The following is an 18,763-nucleotide window of genomic DNA, read 5'->3' on the forward strand; positions in this document are numbered from 1 at the left end:
GGTTTCTGTGGCTCAGCAATACAGTATTAAGTGAGTTTTCCCTCATTTTATGACTTATTTTCCACAGTTATTAAGTGAATCCCTGCAGCTGTTAAGTTAGTGACAGAGTTGTTAAGTGAATTTGACTTCCTCTTTGATTTTGCTTGTCAGAAAGTCGCAGAAGGGGATCACATGACCCTGGGACACTGCAACTGTCATAAATACAAATCAGTTGCCAACCGTCTGAATTTTGATCACATGACCCTGTGGATGCTGCAATGGTCATAACTGTGCGAAACAATCATAAGTCACTTTTCTTTTCAGTGCCATTGTAACTTTGAATAGTCCCTAAACAAACTGTTGTAAGTCAAGGCTACCCATATTTTGTTTTCAGTTGTTGAATGTGTGAACTAAGGAGAAATTTCTTGACAGTCAGAACAATTAATCAGTGGAACAACCTGCCTCCAGAAGCTGTGAATACTCCAACACTGGAAGTTTTTGAGAAGACACTGGGACAGCCATTTGTCTGAAATGGTATAGGGTTTCCTGCCTGAGCAAGGGGTTGGATAGAAAGGTCCCTTTCAACTTTATTATTATTATTATTATTATTATTATTATTATTATTATTATCATCATCATCATCATCATCATCATCATCATCATCATCTCATCCCACTAAGCCTCTTGCATTCTGTAACACAGTGGTTCTCAACCTGTGGGTCGGGACCCATTTGGGGTCAAACGACCATTTCACGGGAGTCGCCAAACAACGCAGTCCGCCATTTTTTCCCCCTTTTCCTTAGCTGTGCTACTCCCTTTTATTCTATTGGCTTTTGAAAGCCAATAGAATAGACTCTCTTGAATAGATTCTAATTCTATTGGCTTTCAAAAGCCAATAGGAATTGTCCAGGCTGTCTCTGCCCTGCTGAGCCCGCCAAAAGTCCCATTCTGCAAATGGTGCTGCACCAGTTGAGTAGTCCTCGACTTACGACCGGTTGAGTAGTCCTCAACTTACGACCAGTTGGGGGTCGCAGCATTAAAAAGGTTGAGAACCACTGCTGTAACATGTTTCGTTTTTTCATTCCGCTCCAAGCAGTTTCTTTTAATATCCAGCCGACTGGAGAATTCTCAGAATTAAAGTTCACACATCTTAAAATTGCTAAGGCTGAGAAACATTCAGTATAACCAGTAGCCTATAAGACGTAGAATTTGCAGAAAGTCTACATTGACGGAGTTTATATCTGAATCTTGAGAAACATAATTTTAATCAATCAGTCAGAATTGAATTGGAAGGGACCTTGGAGGTCTTCTAGTCCAACCTCCTGCTCGAGCAGGAAACCCTATAACACAGGGGTTCTCAACCTTGGCAACTTTAAAACTTGTGGACTTCAACTCCCAGAATTCCTCAGCCAGCAAAGCTGGCTGAGGAATTCTGGGAATTGAAGTCCACAAGTCTTAAAGTTGCCAAGGTTGAGAACCCCTGCTATAACAACTGTAAATGGTTGTCCAAGCTGTTCTTAAAAGCCTCCATGTTGGAGCACTCACAACATCTGGAGGCAGGTTGTTACATTGATTAATTATTCTCACTGTCAGATAATTTCTCTTTAATTCCAGGTTGCTTCTCTCCTTGATTAGTTTCCATCTGTTGCTTCTTATTCTGCCTTCAGGGACTTTGGAGAATAGCTTGACTCCCTCTTCTTTGGGGCAGCCCCTGAGATACTGGAAGACTGCTATTATGTCACCCCTAGTCCTTCTTTTCTCCAATTATCTATACCCAATTCCTGCAATCGTTCTTCCTATGTTTTAGTCTCCAACCCCCTTCATCCTCTTTGTTGCTTTTCTCTGCCCTTTTTCCAAACTGCATTAATGTCTAGAGTTTATTTTAATTGTTTTCTATCTCCTTCTCATCCCTTTTGGTTTTGCATGTATCACTTATTTTTCTTTAACTTTCATGAACAATTAGTGCTTATTTGTCTCTTTCTCATCCTTTTACATTGTGCATGTATTATTTATTCTCAACCAAGAGCAATGAAGATAGCTGATTTCACTTTGGCCATGCAGCTTTGAGTCTTAAGAGTGCTGTTGTATTTATAAACCTGTTTTAAAATGTGCTTCCCTAGCCACCAGCAGTGTTCAGAACGATTTATCTGCGGTTTGTATTGCCGGAGAAATGTTGAAAACATCATTAGAATACAATTTTGGAATCCCCATGATCATACCAGTCACAATATGCCGCTTGCTGTGATACACATAAGTTAAGCGTTTGCCTTTTTGTTTTCATTGCAACATAAATTTTTGTTCTAAAATACTCTTGTCACTGCTGGAGTGGATCTAAATATTCAGTCTTCTGGAGGATGGCAGGATAGAAGGAATGTTCACCTCTTTTGTTGAAAAAAAAAGGATTAAACAAAAGAAAAAGATAAAAAAGTGTTGAGATTCTATAAAGAGTACAGAGAAGAGCAACATTAGGGAACTGAAAACTAAACCCTGTGAAGAACGGTTGCAGGAATTAGGTATAATCTAATGAAAAGAAGGACGAGGGGGGGACATGATAGCAATGTTCCAGTATCTCAGGGGCTGCCACAAAGAAGAGGGAGTCAAGCTATTCTCCAAAGCACCTGAAGGCAGGACAAATAGCAATGGATGGAAACTCATCAAGGAGAGAAGCAGCCTGGAATTAAAAAAAAAACTTCCTGACAGTGAGAACAATTAACCAGTGGAATGACTTGCCTCCAGAAGTTATGGATGCTCCAACACTGGAGGTCTTTAAGAAGAGACTGGGCAGTCACTTGCCTGAGATGGTATAGTCAAGCATCTCCTGCTTGAGCAGGGGGCTGGACTAGAAGACCTCCAAGGTCCCTCCAGACTCTTGTTATTCTGTTAAGACATCAAAACATCTTCTGTGAGATGTTTTATCTCCTTCAGAATAAAGAATGGGGTCGAATTGTGCAATCCAAGCCCTTTGGAGTGAAAGAAATTTTTCTGAAGTTGATAGAGGCAGAATGTTTTCTCAGTGACGGCCATTTTCTTGATTGCATGCTTCAAAATGGCATAGAGCATGCTCAGGTGAATAAAACTGACCAATATATATATACTCATATTTGCCGTTTTTAGGAGTATCCGATGCCTCCGCAACATTATCCATTGGAACTTGATCACGACGTTCATCCTGAGGAACATGATGTGGTTTGTGCTACAGACAATTGACCACAATATCCATGAGAGCAATGAGGTACTACTTCTTCAAGAGATATGGCAGAAATTCAGGTACAGGCAGTCCTTGACTTACAACTGTTCATTTAGTGACCGTTCAAAGTTACAATAGCGCTGGAAAAAGTGACTTCCGACCGCTCCTCGCAGTTACGACCATTGCAGCCTCCCTTTGGTCATGTGATCAGAATTCAGTTGCTTAGCAACCTGCATGTATTTATGACGGTTGCAGTATCATGGGGTCATGTGATTGTCCTTTGTGACCTTCCCAGCAAGCTTCTGACAAAGTCATTGGGGGAAATTGGATTTGCTTAACGACCCCATGAGTCACTTAACAACCCGCTTGCTGACCAATGAAAATTCTGATCAAATTGTGACCATAAAACAAATGTTATACCTGTAGTTGCCTTATGTTGTCCTTAGCACTTCATAAATCAGTCAAAATCGAAGTGGAAAAGAAAACTGCAGATCACTGAATGAGTACAGATAGTCCTCAACTTACAATAATTCATTTAGTGACCATTCAAAGTTACAGCAGTACTGAAAAAAAGGGACTTATGACTGTTTTTCACACGATCATTGCGGCATCCCCCATGGTCATGTGATCAAAATTTAGCCATTTGGCAACTGACTCATATTTATGACGGTTGCAGTGTCCCTACTCAGAGGTAGGCCACCTTGGCTCTTTGATGACTCGTGGACTTCAACTCCCAGAATTCCTGAGCCAGCATGGCTCAGCTTGGAAACCTCTCCCTTTCCCCTCAGCATGGCTGGCTCAGGAATTCTGGGAGTTGAAGTCCACGAGTTATAAAAGAGCCAAGGTTTGCCTACCTCTGGCCTAGGCTGCTTTATGACTCGTGGACTTCAACTCCCAGAATTCCTGAGCCAGCAATGGCTCAGCTTGGAAACCTCTCCCTTTCCCCTCAGCATGGCTGGCTCAGGAATTCTGGGAGTTGAAGTCCACCAGTCATAAAAGAGCCAAGGTGGCCTACCCCTGCGGCCTAGGATCATGCCATCTACTTTTGCAACCTTCTGACAAACAAAGTCAATGGGGAAGCCAGATTCACTTAACAACCGCAATACTCACTTAATAATCCTGCAGGGATTCCCTTAACAAGTGTGGCAAAAAGGTCGTAAAATGTGGGCAAGACTGACTTAATGAATATCTTGCTTAGCAACAGAAATTTTGAGCTCAGTTGTGGTCATAAGTGAAGGACTACCTGTACAAACATAGACACTGCATGATACGAATGGACTAGAATATGTGTCTCCTCAACAGCTTTGGTGTCGCTGCATTACCACCATCTTCAACTACTTTGTGGTGACCAATTTCTTCTGGATGTTTGTTGAGGGTTGCTACCTCCACACGGCCATCGTGATGACCTACTCGACGGACAAGCTGAGGAAATGGACGTTTCTCTTCATCGGCTGGTGTGAGCAGTCCGAAAGCACAACCCGGGGAACTTCACTCTTAGCCAGGCCCTTCCTCAGAAATTTACAAAATTACAGAATAGTAGATCTGTAAGGGATTGTGGAGGTCTTCTGGTCCAACCCTTGCTCAAGCAGGAAATCCTGCTTGATGAGTCAGGGTGGCAACCAGACAGAGAGGGGGGCTGGTTATGGACCTCAGATTCTTTCTTTACAGAGGTCAGAGGGGGCGTCTCTGTGGTCTAGCAATATCAAATAAGGGAGGAAGGGGGGAGGGAGGGAGGAAGGAAGGAAGGAAAGAAAGAAGGAAGGAAGGAAGGAAGGAAAGGAAGGAAGGAAGGAAGGAAGGAAGGAAGGAAGGAAGGAAGGAAGGAAGGAAGGAAGGGAGAGAGGGAGCGAAGGAAGGAGGGAGGGAGGGAGGGAGAGAGGGAAAGACGGGAGGGAGGGAAGGAAGGAAAGAAGGGAGAGGGAGGGAAAGAAGGGAGGGAGGGAGAAAGGAAGGAAGGAAAGAAGGGAGAAAGGGAAGGAAGGAAGGAAAGAAGAGAGGGAAGGAAGGAAAGAAAGAAAGGAGGGAGGGAGAGAAGGGAGGGAAGGAAGGAAGGAAAGAAGGGAGAGGGAAGGAGGGAAAGAAGGGAGGGAAAGGAGAAAGGAAGGAAGGAAAGAAGGGAGAGAGGAAAGGAAGGAAAGAAGAGAGGGAGGGAGGGAAAGAAGGGAGGAAAGAAGGGAGGGAGGGAAGGAAGGAGGGAGGGAGAGAGGGAAAGAAGGGAGGGAGGGAAAGGAGAAAGGAAGAAAGGAAAGAAGGGAGAGAGGGAAGGAAGGAAAGGAGGGAAGGAAGGAAGGAAGGAAGGAAAGAAGGGAGGGAAGGAAAGAAGGGAGGGAAGGAAAGAAGGAAGGAAGGGAGAGAGGGAGGGAGAGGACAGGGAGGGAGGAAGAAAAAAGGAATGTTTTCATGAGTGGATGGATTTAGACAGATGTACAGCAAAGTTTTTATAAAGGAACGGATAGATTGAAGCAAATATCCAAAAGGGTCTATAAAACCTAAACTTTTTAGGAAAGCAAATCTTCTGATGCAGCTCCTTTCTGCTCCTTCAGACTTCTGAAATGGTCCCACCATAGTGGTGAATTTGTGGCAGTTCCCACTCCTTTTTTCCCCATTTTTGAAGGAGCTTCTTAGAACTTCTGTTTTCTTTTCCTGCAGGTATTCCTTGCCCCATTATAATTGCCTGGGCTGTCTGCAAGCTTTATTACGAAAATGAGCAGTAAGTATAAAAATGATCCAGTCCGTTCCCTGTTTTTCTGCAAGCAGCAGGTCTTCGCTTTGGAGGAAGAAACAGTTCAGCAAAAATGAGCTTTGCATCAGAGTAATGACCCAGGCCAGAATATCCCTTTTCAAAATTATTAATTTTGGGGGGGGGGAAACACTCTTGTGGTCTCAGAGGGCTTCACGGATACCTCGAGATCCTGGGAGAAAGATGGAACAGAAAAAATATACAATGAATTCAAACTGAGCCAAGAATGCTTCAGGCAAGTAACCCTTAACTTATGAGTAGAATTTTCATTGCTAAGGAAGGCGTTGCTAAGGAGTAACACTCATTCTATGACCTTTTTTAGCCATGGCTGTTAAACAAATCCTTGAAATTGCTAAGTGAATCATACAGTCGATAAATTAATTTAGGTTGCTTGTCAGAAGCCAGCAAGTAGGGTCGCAAATGGCAACCATGTGACCCCGGATGCTGCAGCTGTCATAAATACATGGCCATTGCCAACCCTTGAATTTTGATCACGGGACGCTACAGCAGTTATTAAATGCAAGGAACAATTGTAAGTCAGTTTTCCAGGGAGGGAGGGAGGAAAGGAGAGGAGGAGGAGAAAGAGAAGATAAGAGGAAGATGGAGAAGATAGGGAGTAGGAGGAGGAGAAGGAGAAAGAGGAGGAGAAAAAGAAAAGAAAGGAAGGAAGGAAAAGAAAGAAAGAGATAGATGAAGAAAGGAACGAAAGAAAGATAAAAAAGGAAGGAAAGAAAGATAGAGAAGGAAAGAAAGAAAGGAAGGAAAGAGAAATAAAGGAAGGAAAGAAAGGAAGGAAGAGAGAAAGAAAGAAAAAGAAAAGAAAGAGAAAGGAAGGAAAGAAAAAGAAAAAGAGATAGAGAAAGGAAAGAAGGAAAGAAAAAAGAAAAGAAAGATAAAGAGAAAAAAGGAAAGGAAAAAAGGGAGGAAAGAAAGAAAAAGAAAGAAAAAGACAGAAAGAAAAAGAGAAAGAAACCAATAGATAAAGAAAGGAAGGAAAGATAGAGAAAGGAAGGAAGGAAAGAAAAAAAAGAGAAAGAAAGGAAGGAAAGATAGAGAAAGAAAGAAAGAAAGAAAGAAAGAAAGAAAGAAAGAAAGAAAGAGAAAGAAAGATAAAGGAAGGAAAGAAAAAAGAAAAGAAAGAAAAAGGAAAGAAAGAGAAAGAAAGAAAGAAAGAAAGAAAGAAAGAAAGAAAGAAAAAGAAAGAAAGAAAGAAAGAAAGAAAGAAAGAAAGAAAGAAAGAAAGAAAGAAAAAGAAAGAAAGATCCCTCATGTGAGGCTCAAAATGAGGCTTCTTCCATGCAAGGCCCAATGAAAGCAAAGTCTCCTGCATCCGTGCAGAGTTCGCTTGACGATATTCTGAGCTTCAGGGAAAGGAGGCACAGAGGAGGCCAAACATGGCATAGAAATACTCCATTCCTGCCTCTTCAGAGTTTCCTGAGGATCAGAGTGAAAAAAATGATGGGGCAGGGTGCCTTGGATTCTGTGAGGTGCCATGAAAGCAGCAATGGAGGTAGGAACAGAAGCAAAGTAGAGGCCAGCTGTGTCTGCCAAAAGAGACCTCCATCAGTCTCATTTGCATAATTAAGCTGAAAAGCAAAACATCCCAAGCATTGCAAAGGTATAACTGAGATAGATAGGTAGGTAGGTAGGTAGGTAGGTAGGTAGGTAGGTAGGTAGGTAGGTAGGTAGAGATAGAGATAGAGATAGAGATAGGTAGGTAGGTAGGTAGGTAGGTAGGTAGATACGGGATTTATACAGCCAGTCCTCAGCTTATGGCCACAATTGAGCCCAAAATTTCTGTTGCTAAGTGAAACATTTATGCGAGTTTGCCCCATTTTATGACCTTTCTTGCCACAGTTGTTAAGTGAATCACTACAGCTGTTAAATTAGTCAAACTGTTGTTAAGTGAATATGGCTTCCCCATTGACTTTGCTTGTCGGAAAGTCACCAAAGGGGATCATGTGACCCCGGGACACTGTGACTGTCGTAAATATGAGTCAATTGCCAAGCGTCTGAATTTTGACCACGTGACCGGTCACCTGAACGTGATTTATGATTTTGCCAGAAAAGCCATTTATTTTGGAATAGATAGGTAGGTAGGTGGATAGATGGATGGATAGATAGATAGATAGATAGATAGATAGATAGATAGATAGATAGATAGATAGATAGATAGATAGATAGATTCAATTACAGTCATAAGTCAAGGACTACTCATATGTGTGTGTGTGTGTGTGTGTGTGTGTGTGTGTGTTTGTATGTGTGTGTAGGTCCATCATACTCTTTCTTCTTAGGACTAGCAGCTAATAATAAATAATAAAAAAGAAGAAAGCAATAGCAAGTCAAAGAAATTTGAAGTAGGAAATAAGAGAGAAGACAAGACAAATAAACTAAATAGAATTTAAATCGATAGCGTTCAGTATGTTTCTCCCGTGTTCACCAAAACTCCTAGCTTATTCGCTGCTTCCTATATTTTTCTCTTTTTTGTCATTTCGTCAGCTCCACTCAGCCATAACCCTCTAAAGCTTGTCCTCTGTCTCATCTGTTCTCTCGTCAATTTGTCTTTCCCCTTGGCTATTTTTTGTTCTCCCTATATTACCTTAATAAATGGTTCTATTTGCAGGTGCTGGTTTGGAAAAGAACCGGGGAAATATATAGATTACATCTATCAAGGACCAGTGATTCTTGTTCTGCTGGTAAGATATTTAGCTCTGAATTTTTTGTTAAGCCATTTTGCGGAATTTCCATCCGTTGCTTCTTCTCCTGCCTTCAGGTGCTTTGGAGAATAGCTTGATCTCCCCTCTTCTTTGGGGCATCCCCTGAGATATTGGGAGACTGGTATCAATATCTACCTAGTCCTAGTCCTTCTTTTCACTAGACTAGACCAGGGATAAGCCACCTTGGCTTTTTTATGACTCGTGGACTTCAACTCCCAGAATTCCTGAGCCAACCTGGCTCAGCTTGGAAACCTCTCTATTTCTACTCAGCATGGCTGCTTCAGGAATTCTGGGAGTTGAAGTCTACGAGTCATAAAAGAGCCAAGGTGGCCTACCCCTGGTTTAGGCCTAGGCCGCTTTATGACTCGTGGACTTCAACTCCCAGAATTCCTGAGCCAGCATGGCTCAGCATGGAAACTTTCCCTTTCCCCTCAGCATGGCTGGCTCAGGAATTCTGGGAGTTGAAGTCCACGAGTCATAAAAGAGCCAAGGTTGCCTACCCCTGGACTAGACATATCCAATTCCTGCAACCATTCATATATTTTAGTCTCCAGTCCCCTGATCATCTTTGTTGCTCTTCTCTGCACCTTTTATAGAGTCTCAACATCTTTTTTTATAATATGGCAACCAAACTGGATGTCGTATTCCAGGTGTGGCCTTACCAAGGCATTATAAAATAGTATGAACACTTCATGTAATCTTGATTCTATCTCTCTGTTAACGCAGCCCAGGATTCCATTGGCTTTTTTTTTCTTTTTTGCTTTTCCTCTCCTGACCCAAAAAAATTCACCTGGAAAATGCCAGGGTCCCTTTGTCTCTCCAAGTTTCTCCAAGCTTCCTTCTTTGTGTGCGCAAAGTGCTGGTTGAAGTCCCCCCCCCCTTCCCATCATCTTTTTCTTGCTTATTCTTCATTTTTTATTGCAAACATTCTGTTATCATGCCACGTTTTTATAGCCTGGCCTTCTAAGCTGAGTCAAATCACAAAGCCCTTTTTTCTGTGCTTTTGAAAGAAGATTAGCATTTTCTTGTGACCTATCCAGGTCTGGATCGGGATTCTTCAATTAGCACCGTTGATTGAAATCAAGTGATGTCTCGGCTTAAAGATAAGGCCCGCAAACAAGCAAGAGGAGAAATTAGATGACTTTTTAAATCAATACTGTGAGGTATTTTCTTCAAGGATAAATATTTGAGCAGGATGCCTCTCCTGTCTGTTAGCTGATCTCAAATAACCCTGTTAAAAGGTGTGAAGTCATCCATCTGTCTTTGCACTGTTTTCCTGTTGTTGTTTTTTGGTTTTTTTTTAATTTCACTGTATATTAAAACTGGCTGTCTGGGAGATTGGCTGCGAGCACAGGTCACCGCTTCCATAGACTGAGAATATTTAATTGGCGTGTTAGTGAAATTTGGCAGGCCTCCTTAGAGGAGGAATAAGGAAAAAAATAAATAAAAAAAAAAAAACAACGTTCAGCTTGGAATGACAGAACAGATCCAATTCGTTTTGTCTCCATTCCTTATAAGAATCCTTTGTGGCTCAAACTGCAGGCAAAACACTGGAGAAAGAGCTGTTTGCAAACAAGGGCGCATCAAGGCTGGCCGCAGAGATTGTGAGGTTGTGCAGCTGGATGAGGTGACTGCTTTGGATATATCCCAGAATGCTCAGCTAGCAGATGAATTGTGGGAAAGGGAGAGCAGAAGAAGGATGACGGCTGAAAAGAAGGACTAGGGGTGGCAGGATAGCAGAATTCCAGTGTTAGTGTGAAGGTTTCGTTCTCCCGGCTTGTGGGTTGGTTTCCAAACGTTTCGGTACCAGGCTAGGGTTAGGGTTTTCAGCGGAGTTTAGGGGGCACCAATGTCGGTGTTTTTCTGCCCACAAGGCTGTGTGTGGTCAGTGGTCTTGTGATGTGAGGGTCACGTCAGGTGAGGGACTTGTGATGGGTTTTGGGGGGGGCTTAGATGTGAGTCACGTCAGGTGAGGGTCTTAATAATAATAATAATAAAGAAATTGGAAGGGAGCTTGGAGGTCATCTAGTCCAATTCCCTGCTCAGGAAGGAAACCCTATACCAGACATGTCAAACACAAGGCCCGGGGGCCAGATGAGGCCTGCGAAGTGGTTTCATGTGGCCCGCAAAGCCATCCTGGAAACAGTGAGGGAACGGCTCCCACTGCCTTGGCCCTGGCCCAGGCCGGCCGGGAGCCAATGTACAATTTTGTGGTGGCCATCTATGCTGAAACGCTTTCAGTCTTAGCTCCACAAGTCTGTGCAGCCCCTGCCGCATCGGCCCCGCCCCTGGGTGCATGCTGGGGAGGTGTCACCCTTTGTGAGGAATGAAGAAATGCACCATCGCCTGGAAGTGGCCAGCAAATGGCCCTCGCCTACTTCACATATCCGGCTTGATGGGCTCTGTGGGAGGGGGTTTGGCAGGCAGCGAGGCGCTCTCCTCACAGCGGCAAGAGGCTGAGCCAGGCGGCGCAAATTCAAAAAGAAATGCGAGGCCACACAGCTCCCAGCCTGCCCGGTTTCAGCAGGCAGCAGGGCGCTCTCCTCACAGCACCAAAAGCTGAGCTGGGTGGCGCAAATCTGATGAGAAGTGCAATGCTGCCTAGCCCCCAGCCTGCCCAGTTTCAGCAGGCAGCAAGGTACAAAGTTGGCGAGCTTCGCACTGCCTGGCTCAACCTCTCACACTGTGAGGAGAGCTCACCGCTGCCTGCTGAAGCCATGCCCACCCAGTAGGCCACACCCACTCCATACACGCCCACCCAGTAGACCGCACCCACCTGGCCACACACCCATGCCCCCCCCCAAGGGCAACCGCAATGCTGATGCGGCTCTCAATGAAATTGAGTTTGACATCCCTGCCCTATACCATTCAGACAAATGGCTGTCCAGTGTTGGAGCGTTCACCGCTTCTGGAGGCAGGTTGTTCCACTGGTTAATTGTTCTAACTGTCAGGAAGTTTCTCCTTAGTTCCAGGTTGCTTCTCTCCTTGATCAGTTTCCATCTTCCATGCTTCTTGTCCTGCCTTCAGGCGCTTTGGAGAATAGCTTGACTCCTTCTTCTTTGAGGCAGCCCCTGAGATATTGGAATACTGCTATCATGTCCCCCCTCACCCTTCTCTTCATTAAACTAGACATACCCAATTTCAGCAGCCTTTCCTTATATGTTTTAGCCTCCAGTCCCCTAATCATCTTTGTTGGTTTTCTCTACACTCTTTGTAGAGTCTCAACATATTTTTTACATCTTGGTGACTAAAACTGGATGTAGAATTCCAAGTGTGGTCTTATGAAGGCATTGTAAAGTGGTATTAACACTTCACGTGATCTTGATTCTATCTCTCTGTTAATGCAGCCCAGCACTGTGTTGGCCTTTTTGGCAGCTGCAGCACACTGCTGGCTCATATTTAAGTGATTGTCCACTAGGACTCCGAGATCCCTCTCACAGTTACTACTATTGAGCAAGGTAGCCCCTATACTATACCTGTGCATTTGGTTTTTCTTGCCTAAATGTAGAACCTTGCTTTTACTTTCTACTCTTGTGATGAGTCTAGTGATGGGTTTTGTGATGGGTTTTGAGGGGGATCAGGCATGGGTCATGTCAGGTGAGGGTCTAACGTGACCCCCCCGACCCATCCCAAGACCCTCACCTGATGTGACCCTTCCATGACTACTGACCACTCAAAGCCCTTATAAGCAGAAGAACACCAACATTGACATTCCCTAAACTCCCCTGAAAATGTTACCCAGCCTGCTAATGAACTGTTTGGAAATCAACCCACAAGCTTGGAGAACAAAGTTCCACCCTCATCCTATATCCCAACTACAGTGTTCCAGTATCTCAAGGGCTGCCACAAAGAAGAGGGAGTAGTCAAGCTATTCTCCAAAGCACCTGAAGGCAGACAAGAAGCAATGGATGGAAACTAACCAAAGAGAGAAGCAACCTAGAACTAAGGAGAAATTTCCTGACAGTTGGAACAATTAACCAGTGGAACAACCTGCCTCCAGAAGCGGTGAATGCTCCAACACTGGAAGTTTTTAAGAAGAGACTGGACAGCCATTTGTCTGAAATGATATATAGTCTCCTGCCTGAGCAGGGGGTCGGACTAGATGACCTCCAAGGTCCCTTCCAGCTTCTGTTGAATTGAAATCCTTGAGTTAAGTGACATACTGGTGCTCCAAAAACACGCCGTTCTGTAATGTGAAGGTGGCATCATGCAAAGTTGACCTTGTTTGTCTTTATGCTTAATTTCGCCCATCCAGTTTAATTACTCCATTTTGCCATATTATGAATGAAATGCAAACAAAGATACAGAGAGTCCTTGACGGACCACAACTGGGTTCAGAATTACCGTTGGTATGCACCCAATTTTTGCAACCATTTTTGCCATATTCGTTAAGTGAAGCATTGCGTTGTTCAGTGAATTGTGCCGTCATTAAGCAAATCTGGATTCTCCCCATTGACTTTTCTTGTCAGAAGCTGCCCGGGAAAGGCTGAAAATGACAACCTGGGACATTGCAGTCATCTTAAATACATGCCAGATGCCAAGGGTCCAAATTTTGATGGCATGACCATGGGGATGTTGTGATGGTGGTGAGCACAATTGTGAGGGGAATTCTGGGAATTGAAGTCCACACCCCTTAAAGTTGCTCAAATTGAAAATCACTGCTCGGGGGTCTTCTCCAATCCCAAAATTCAAAGGAATCAATATTCCTCACAGGCCTGAGTTAAAGTGCATTATATTTGTTTATCTACGTAGTTGGTTAATGTTAGTTAGATTATGATTACTATATTTGTTACCCTGTATTCAGCTCTGGGAAGTGGGGGAGGGGGTAGGGGGAGTGGGGGAGGGTGAGTTTGGGGTATATTTTGTAATTTTTGTAAAACTTTTTAATAAAAAAAATATATTCCTCACAGACTTGTTCTGAGGAAAATAGAGGAAGAAGGCCCAAAGTGTATATTCGCTGCCTTGATTATTTAATGAAAAGTAATAAAAGAGGGAGTTAAAAAATGACTCTAGAGTTTGTGGCTCTCCCACAGTTCATAATATGATGCCCTCAACAGTTATAGGAGGCGGCAGAATAGAATAGTGATGGCGAAACTTTTAGAGACCGAGTGCCCAAACTGCAACCCCAAACCCATTTATTTATTGCCGGGTGGGCGTGGCCCACTGGGTGAGCATGGCTGTGGTGGTCATGGCAGACTGGGTGGGTTTGGCCAAGGTGGGCGTGGTCACCTCAATGTTGCTCGTGGGGAGGGACACCTGTGGGGGCCGGACAGGGTTGGGGGAGATCCAGGGGGTCTCTGGCAGGTGGGACAGTGGGCCGAAGGCTCATCCTGTGGAGTGAGGCGAGACAAGGCGAGGCAGCCATTGTTGCAGGGCAAGGCAAGGCCAGGGTGGCTGCTGCCTGACACCATTGGCCCACGCACACAGAGGCCAGCGAGCGCATAGGGGGCCAACAGTATCCGTCAGGAGCCACAACCTGCCGGCCCCTTGACTGGCACACTCTGGGGCTCTGCAGCCCGCTGCCAGAAGTCGGAAAAGCCACCTCTGAGCTGGATGGACGGCTGACAGCTGAGGTGGCGATGCAGTGGGTTGTGCCCGGGAAAAGGAGAGCATGCGAGGCCAGGAGGGATGGGATGGGGGGAGGGAAACCAGCCATGCTAGGATGCATCCGGCCACCTGGGACCTTGGCGAGTTAGCGGGCAGCTGGTTGAAGAGGGACAGTTTCCATCTCTGGGGCATGGCGCACATGCCCACAGAGAGGGCTCTGAGTTCCGCCTCTGGCAAGCGTGCCATAGGTTCGCCACCACTGATCTAGAAGTTTTCCAAGCAGCTCCTGCCTGTGAAAACCAAGAACTCACCTTATGAGCATAGATAGGTCATTTTCAACTAACAGCTATTCATTTAGTAACCATTTGAAGTTACAACAGCACTGAAAAAAAGTGACTTATGGCCGTTTTTCACACTTACGACCGTTATGGCATCCCCATGATCGTGTGATCAAAATTCAGATGCTTGGCAACTGACTCCTATTTATGACCGTCACAGTGTCCTTGGGATCACGTAATCATTTTTTGCGACTTCCTGACAAGCAAAATCAATGGGGGAAGCCAGATTCACTTAACAACCATTTTACTGACTTAACAACTTCAGCGATTCACTTAACAACTGTGGCAAGAAAAAGTCTCGCAAAACTCACTTATCAGCCTGTCTCACTTAGCAACAGAAATTTTGGGCTCAGTTGTGGTCGTATGTCAAGAACTACCTGTACAGGTAATGCTTGCTTAATGACTGATTACTTAGTGAACATTCTGAGTTATGACTGTGCCACACAGATAACCCTCCCCAAAGTCACATGACTTCAATTCAGGATCACACTGCAGCATTTCCTGGTCATGTGACATGATTTAATGCCTTATTTTTTTTTTTTTGTCAAAAGCTGGCTTTTCCAGCCGGTTTCTACCAAAACACACCCTTAGGAATGGATTGACCTGCTTACCGGCAACTATAATTTCCATCATGCTGAGCAGAGATTACAAGAGGCAGCAACTTATCTGTCCTTGCCATAGTGCAGTGGTTCTCAACCTTTTTAATGCCGCAACCCCCAACCGGTCGTAAGTCGAGGACTACCCAACTGGTCATAAGTCGAGGACTACCCAACCGGTCGTAAGTCGAGGACTACCCAACCGGTCGTAAATCGAGGACTTTCCCTGCCCGGAAGCATCGCGCATGCGCGGTGCTGCCCCCTGCACCGGCCGAGGCGTAGCTGGCAAGGGGCAGCGACGGCGCAGGGCAACCACCGGCTGGGCCACCAGCTGGCCCAGCCCAAGGGAGGTAAGGCACCCGCCGGGCCCCATGCGTGCCAGCAACCCTCCCTGTGCCCGCCGGCCTCCCACCTCCCACCCCTGGCCCTCTTTTACTTACATTTTTAGTAGTTACTCAGCAGGGAGGGTTGGAAACTTCCAGACAGCTCGCCTTCGCTGCAGACAACTTGCAGCACCGTTTGCAGAATGGGACTTTTGGCGGGCTCAGCAGGGCAGAGACAGCCTGGACAATTCCTATTGGCTTTTGAAAGCCAATAGAAGTAGACTCTATTCAAGAGAGTCTATTCTATTGGCTTTCAAAAACCAATAGAATAAAAGGGAGTAGCACAGCTAAGGAAAAGTGGGGGGGGGAAATAATAATAATAATAGTAGTAAAGTTGGAAGGGACCTTGGAGGTCATCTAGTCCAACCCCCTGCTCGGGCAGGAAACCCTACACCATTTCGGACAAATGGCTGTCCAGTCTCTTCTTAAAAACTTCCAGTGTTGGAGCATGTTTTTTTGGCGACCCCCGTGAAATGGTCATTCGACCCCAAATGGGGTCCCGACCCCCAGGTTGAGAACCACTGCCATAGTGCTTATAGTTTTTTTTTGCAAAAAAAACCTTCTCATCCTTTTTAATCTTTGCAGTGATTTAGTAAGATTAGGTGGTTTGAAAGAGAGAGTAACTCAGAAAGCACCGCTGAAATTCACTCCAAGTGGAGATTCAGACCTATTTTGTGGTGTGTCCAAAACAGTATTTTTCTCTTTACTGCTCTCCTCTTTCACTCTGGCAATTCCCCCACTGAAAAGACAGAGGTTAATAATGGTACTTCAGCTCTTGTCAGTTCACAAAAGAGACTTCTGTAGCTACTAGGTGCCTCTGTTTAAGAAACCTAAAGGCATCTTTCTAAAATCATTTTTAAAATAGCTCCTTGATTGCAAAGAACAAGCACGAATATGTTTGTGGTCTTGATTTCCCCACCGACTCCGCTCTTGGGCTGAAGGACATCGCAAGGGCTTCAGAAAATGAGCTTGCACTTGAAACTCAAGGCTTGCAATGTTGCCGGATATTCTTCCCCTAAATCAGCGGCCCCCAACTTCCCGGAACCAGTTTCGTGGAAGACAATTTTTCCATGGACCGGAGGGGTGGTGGTGATGGTTTTGCACGCAACCTACATCCTGTCCATATACAGATGAAGTTTTGCATGCTCACCCATTGCTTTGCGTGGTCCAATTCCTATCGTGTTTTTCCCAAAATAAGACCGGGTCTTATGTTAATTTTTGCTCCAAAAGACATACTAGATCTTATTTTGGGAAAAATACAGTACTAAATGCATCCGTCTGGCTCAGTGGTTCTCAACTTTTTTAATGCTGCGACCCCCAACCGGTCGTAAGTCGAGGACTACTCAACCGGTCGTAAGTCGAGGACTACTCAACTGGTGCAGCACCGTTTGCAGAATGGGACTTTTGGCGGGCTCAGCAGGGCAGAGACAGCCTGGAAAATTCCTATTGGCTTTTGAAAGCCAATAGAATTAGACTCTATTCAAGAGAGTCTATTCTATTGGCTTTCAAAAGCTAATAGAATAAAAGGGCGTAGCACAGCTAAGGAAAAGGGGAAAAAAATGATGGACTGCGTTGTTTGGCGGCCCCGTGAAATGGTCGTTCGACCCCAAATGGGGTCCCGACCCACAGGTTGAGAACCGCTGCTTTAAGAGGAATGGACTTCAATTCCCAGAATTCAATTCCCATTCCCATGACTGGCTGAGGAATTGGGGAAGACGAAATCCACACATTTTGACTAGGGAATTCTGGGAGTTGAAGTCCATGAGTCATAAAAGGGCCAAGGTTGCCTACCTCTGGCCTAGGCCTAGGCTGCTTTATGACTGGTGGACTTCAACTCCCAGAATTCCTGAGCCAGCATGGCTTAGCTTGGAAACTTCTCCCTTTCCCCTCAGCATGGCTGGCTCAGGAATTCTGGGAGTTGAAGTCCACGAGTCATAAAAGAGCCAGGGTTGCCTACCCCTGGTCTAGGCCTAGGCCTACTCTTTCCCAGTATTAGGCTCTTCTCCAGGGAGTTCTTCCTTCTCATTAGGTGGCCAAAGTACTTGAGTTTCAACTTCAGGATCTGGCCTTCTAAAGAGCAATCAGGGCTGATCTCCTCCAGGACTGACCGGTTTGATCCCCTTGCAGTCCAAGGGACTTCTATGCTCATATCTTGCCTCTAAAACTACACTCAGTTTTAGAGTGTACATTTATTATGCTAAGATTGGAAGACAAAGACTGCTTCTGGACATCTGCAGCTGGGAGATGACAAATTGGTGTCATCCAGAAATGGCCTTCCCTTATCTTCAGAGTAGATCTTTCCAATTAGGTAAAAATGGATAGCAGAGGTGCAACGCTTTCTAACTATCAAATAAAATGCAGAAATAATAACGTTGGAGTTGACTGAATCAACATTCAGTATAGTTCCTTGTTCAGATTACAAAACCATGAGGATAATCTGGTATCACTTTAGGCATGAATGCCGGCTGGGTGACTTTGAGCCAGTCATCAGGAGACTGTGAGTTCTAGTCCTGCATCAGGCATGAAAGCCAGCTTGGGTGATTTTGGGCCAATCACCAGGAGACTGTGAGTTCTAGTCCCGCCTCAGGCATGAAAGCCGGCTGGGTGACTTTGGGCCAATCACCAGGAGACTGTGAGTTCTAGTTTCGCCTCAGGCATGAAAGCCGGCTGGGTGACTTTGGGCCAATCACCAGGAGACTGTGAGTTCTAGTTTCGCCTCAGGCATGAAAGCCGGCTGGGTGACTTTGGGCCAATCACCAGGAGACTGTGAGTTCTAGTTTCGCCTCAGGCATGAAAGCCGGCTGGGTGACTTTGGGCCAATCACCAGGAGACTGTGAGTTCTAGTCCCGCCTCAGGCATGAAAGCCGGCTGGGTGACTTTGGGCCAATCACCAGGAGACTGTGAGTTCTAGTCCCGCCTCAGGCATGAAAGCCGGCTGGATGGCTTTGGGTTAATCACCAGGAGACGGTGAGCTCTAGTCCTACTTTAGGCATGGAAGCAACTTGGTGACCTTGGGCAACTCTTTATCAGCCCAGCCCACCTCAAAGGAGTGTTGTTGGAAAAATAGGAGGAGGAAGGAGTATTGGGGGTATTTGCTGCCTTGAGTTACTTATAAAAATAACAAAAGTGGGATATAAATTAATAAATGTCAAGGTTTAAACAGGAGAGTGCCACTCTAGAAGTTGGGAAATCTAGACTGTAGTCTCCCTTCATCCATGGCACACCCTTAGCAGATCTCTCTCTCTCTCTCTCTCTCTCTCTCTCTCTCTCTCTCTC

At 45.1% G+C, this 18,763-nt stretch overlaps 1 protein-coding gene across 1 annotated transcript in view; it reads left to right on the plus strand.

Moving 5' to 3' along the window:
• Positions 1 to 18,763, plus strand: part of CRHR2 (corticotropin releasing hormone receptor 2) — a 117,181-nt gene that overhangs the window by 86,269 nt on the left and 12,149 nt on the right. Inside the window, exons 5-8 of the mRNA XM_039364508.1 lie at positions 3,094 to 3,211; positions 4,469 to 4,622; positions 5,816 to 5,876; positions 8,530 to 8,602. Of these exons, the coding sequence (XP_039220442.1) occupies positions 3,094 to 3,211; positions 4,469 to 4,622; positions 5,816 to 5,876; positions 8,530 to 8,602 (406 nt within the window). The remainder of the gene's footprint in view (positions 1 to 3,093; positions 3,212 to 4,468; positions 4,623 to 5,815; positions 5,877 to 8,529; positions 8,603 to 18,763) is intronic.

Source organism: Crotalus tigris, unplaced genomic scaffold (genome assembly GCF_016545835.1).
Source record: "Crotalus tigris isolate CLP2741 ecotype Arizona unplaced genomic scaffold, ASM1654583v1 scf7180000019767.335678, whole genome shotgun sequence".
NCBI classification, from domain to species: domain Eukaryota; kingdom Metazoa; phylum Chordata; class Lepidosauria; order Squamata; family Viperidae; genus Crotalus; species Crotalus tigris.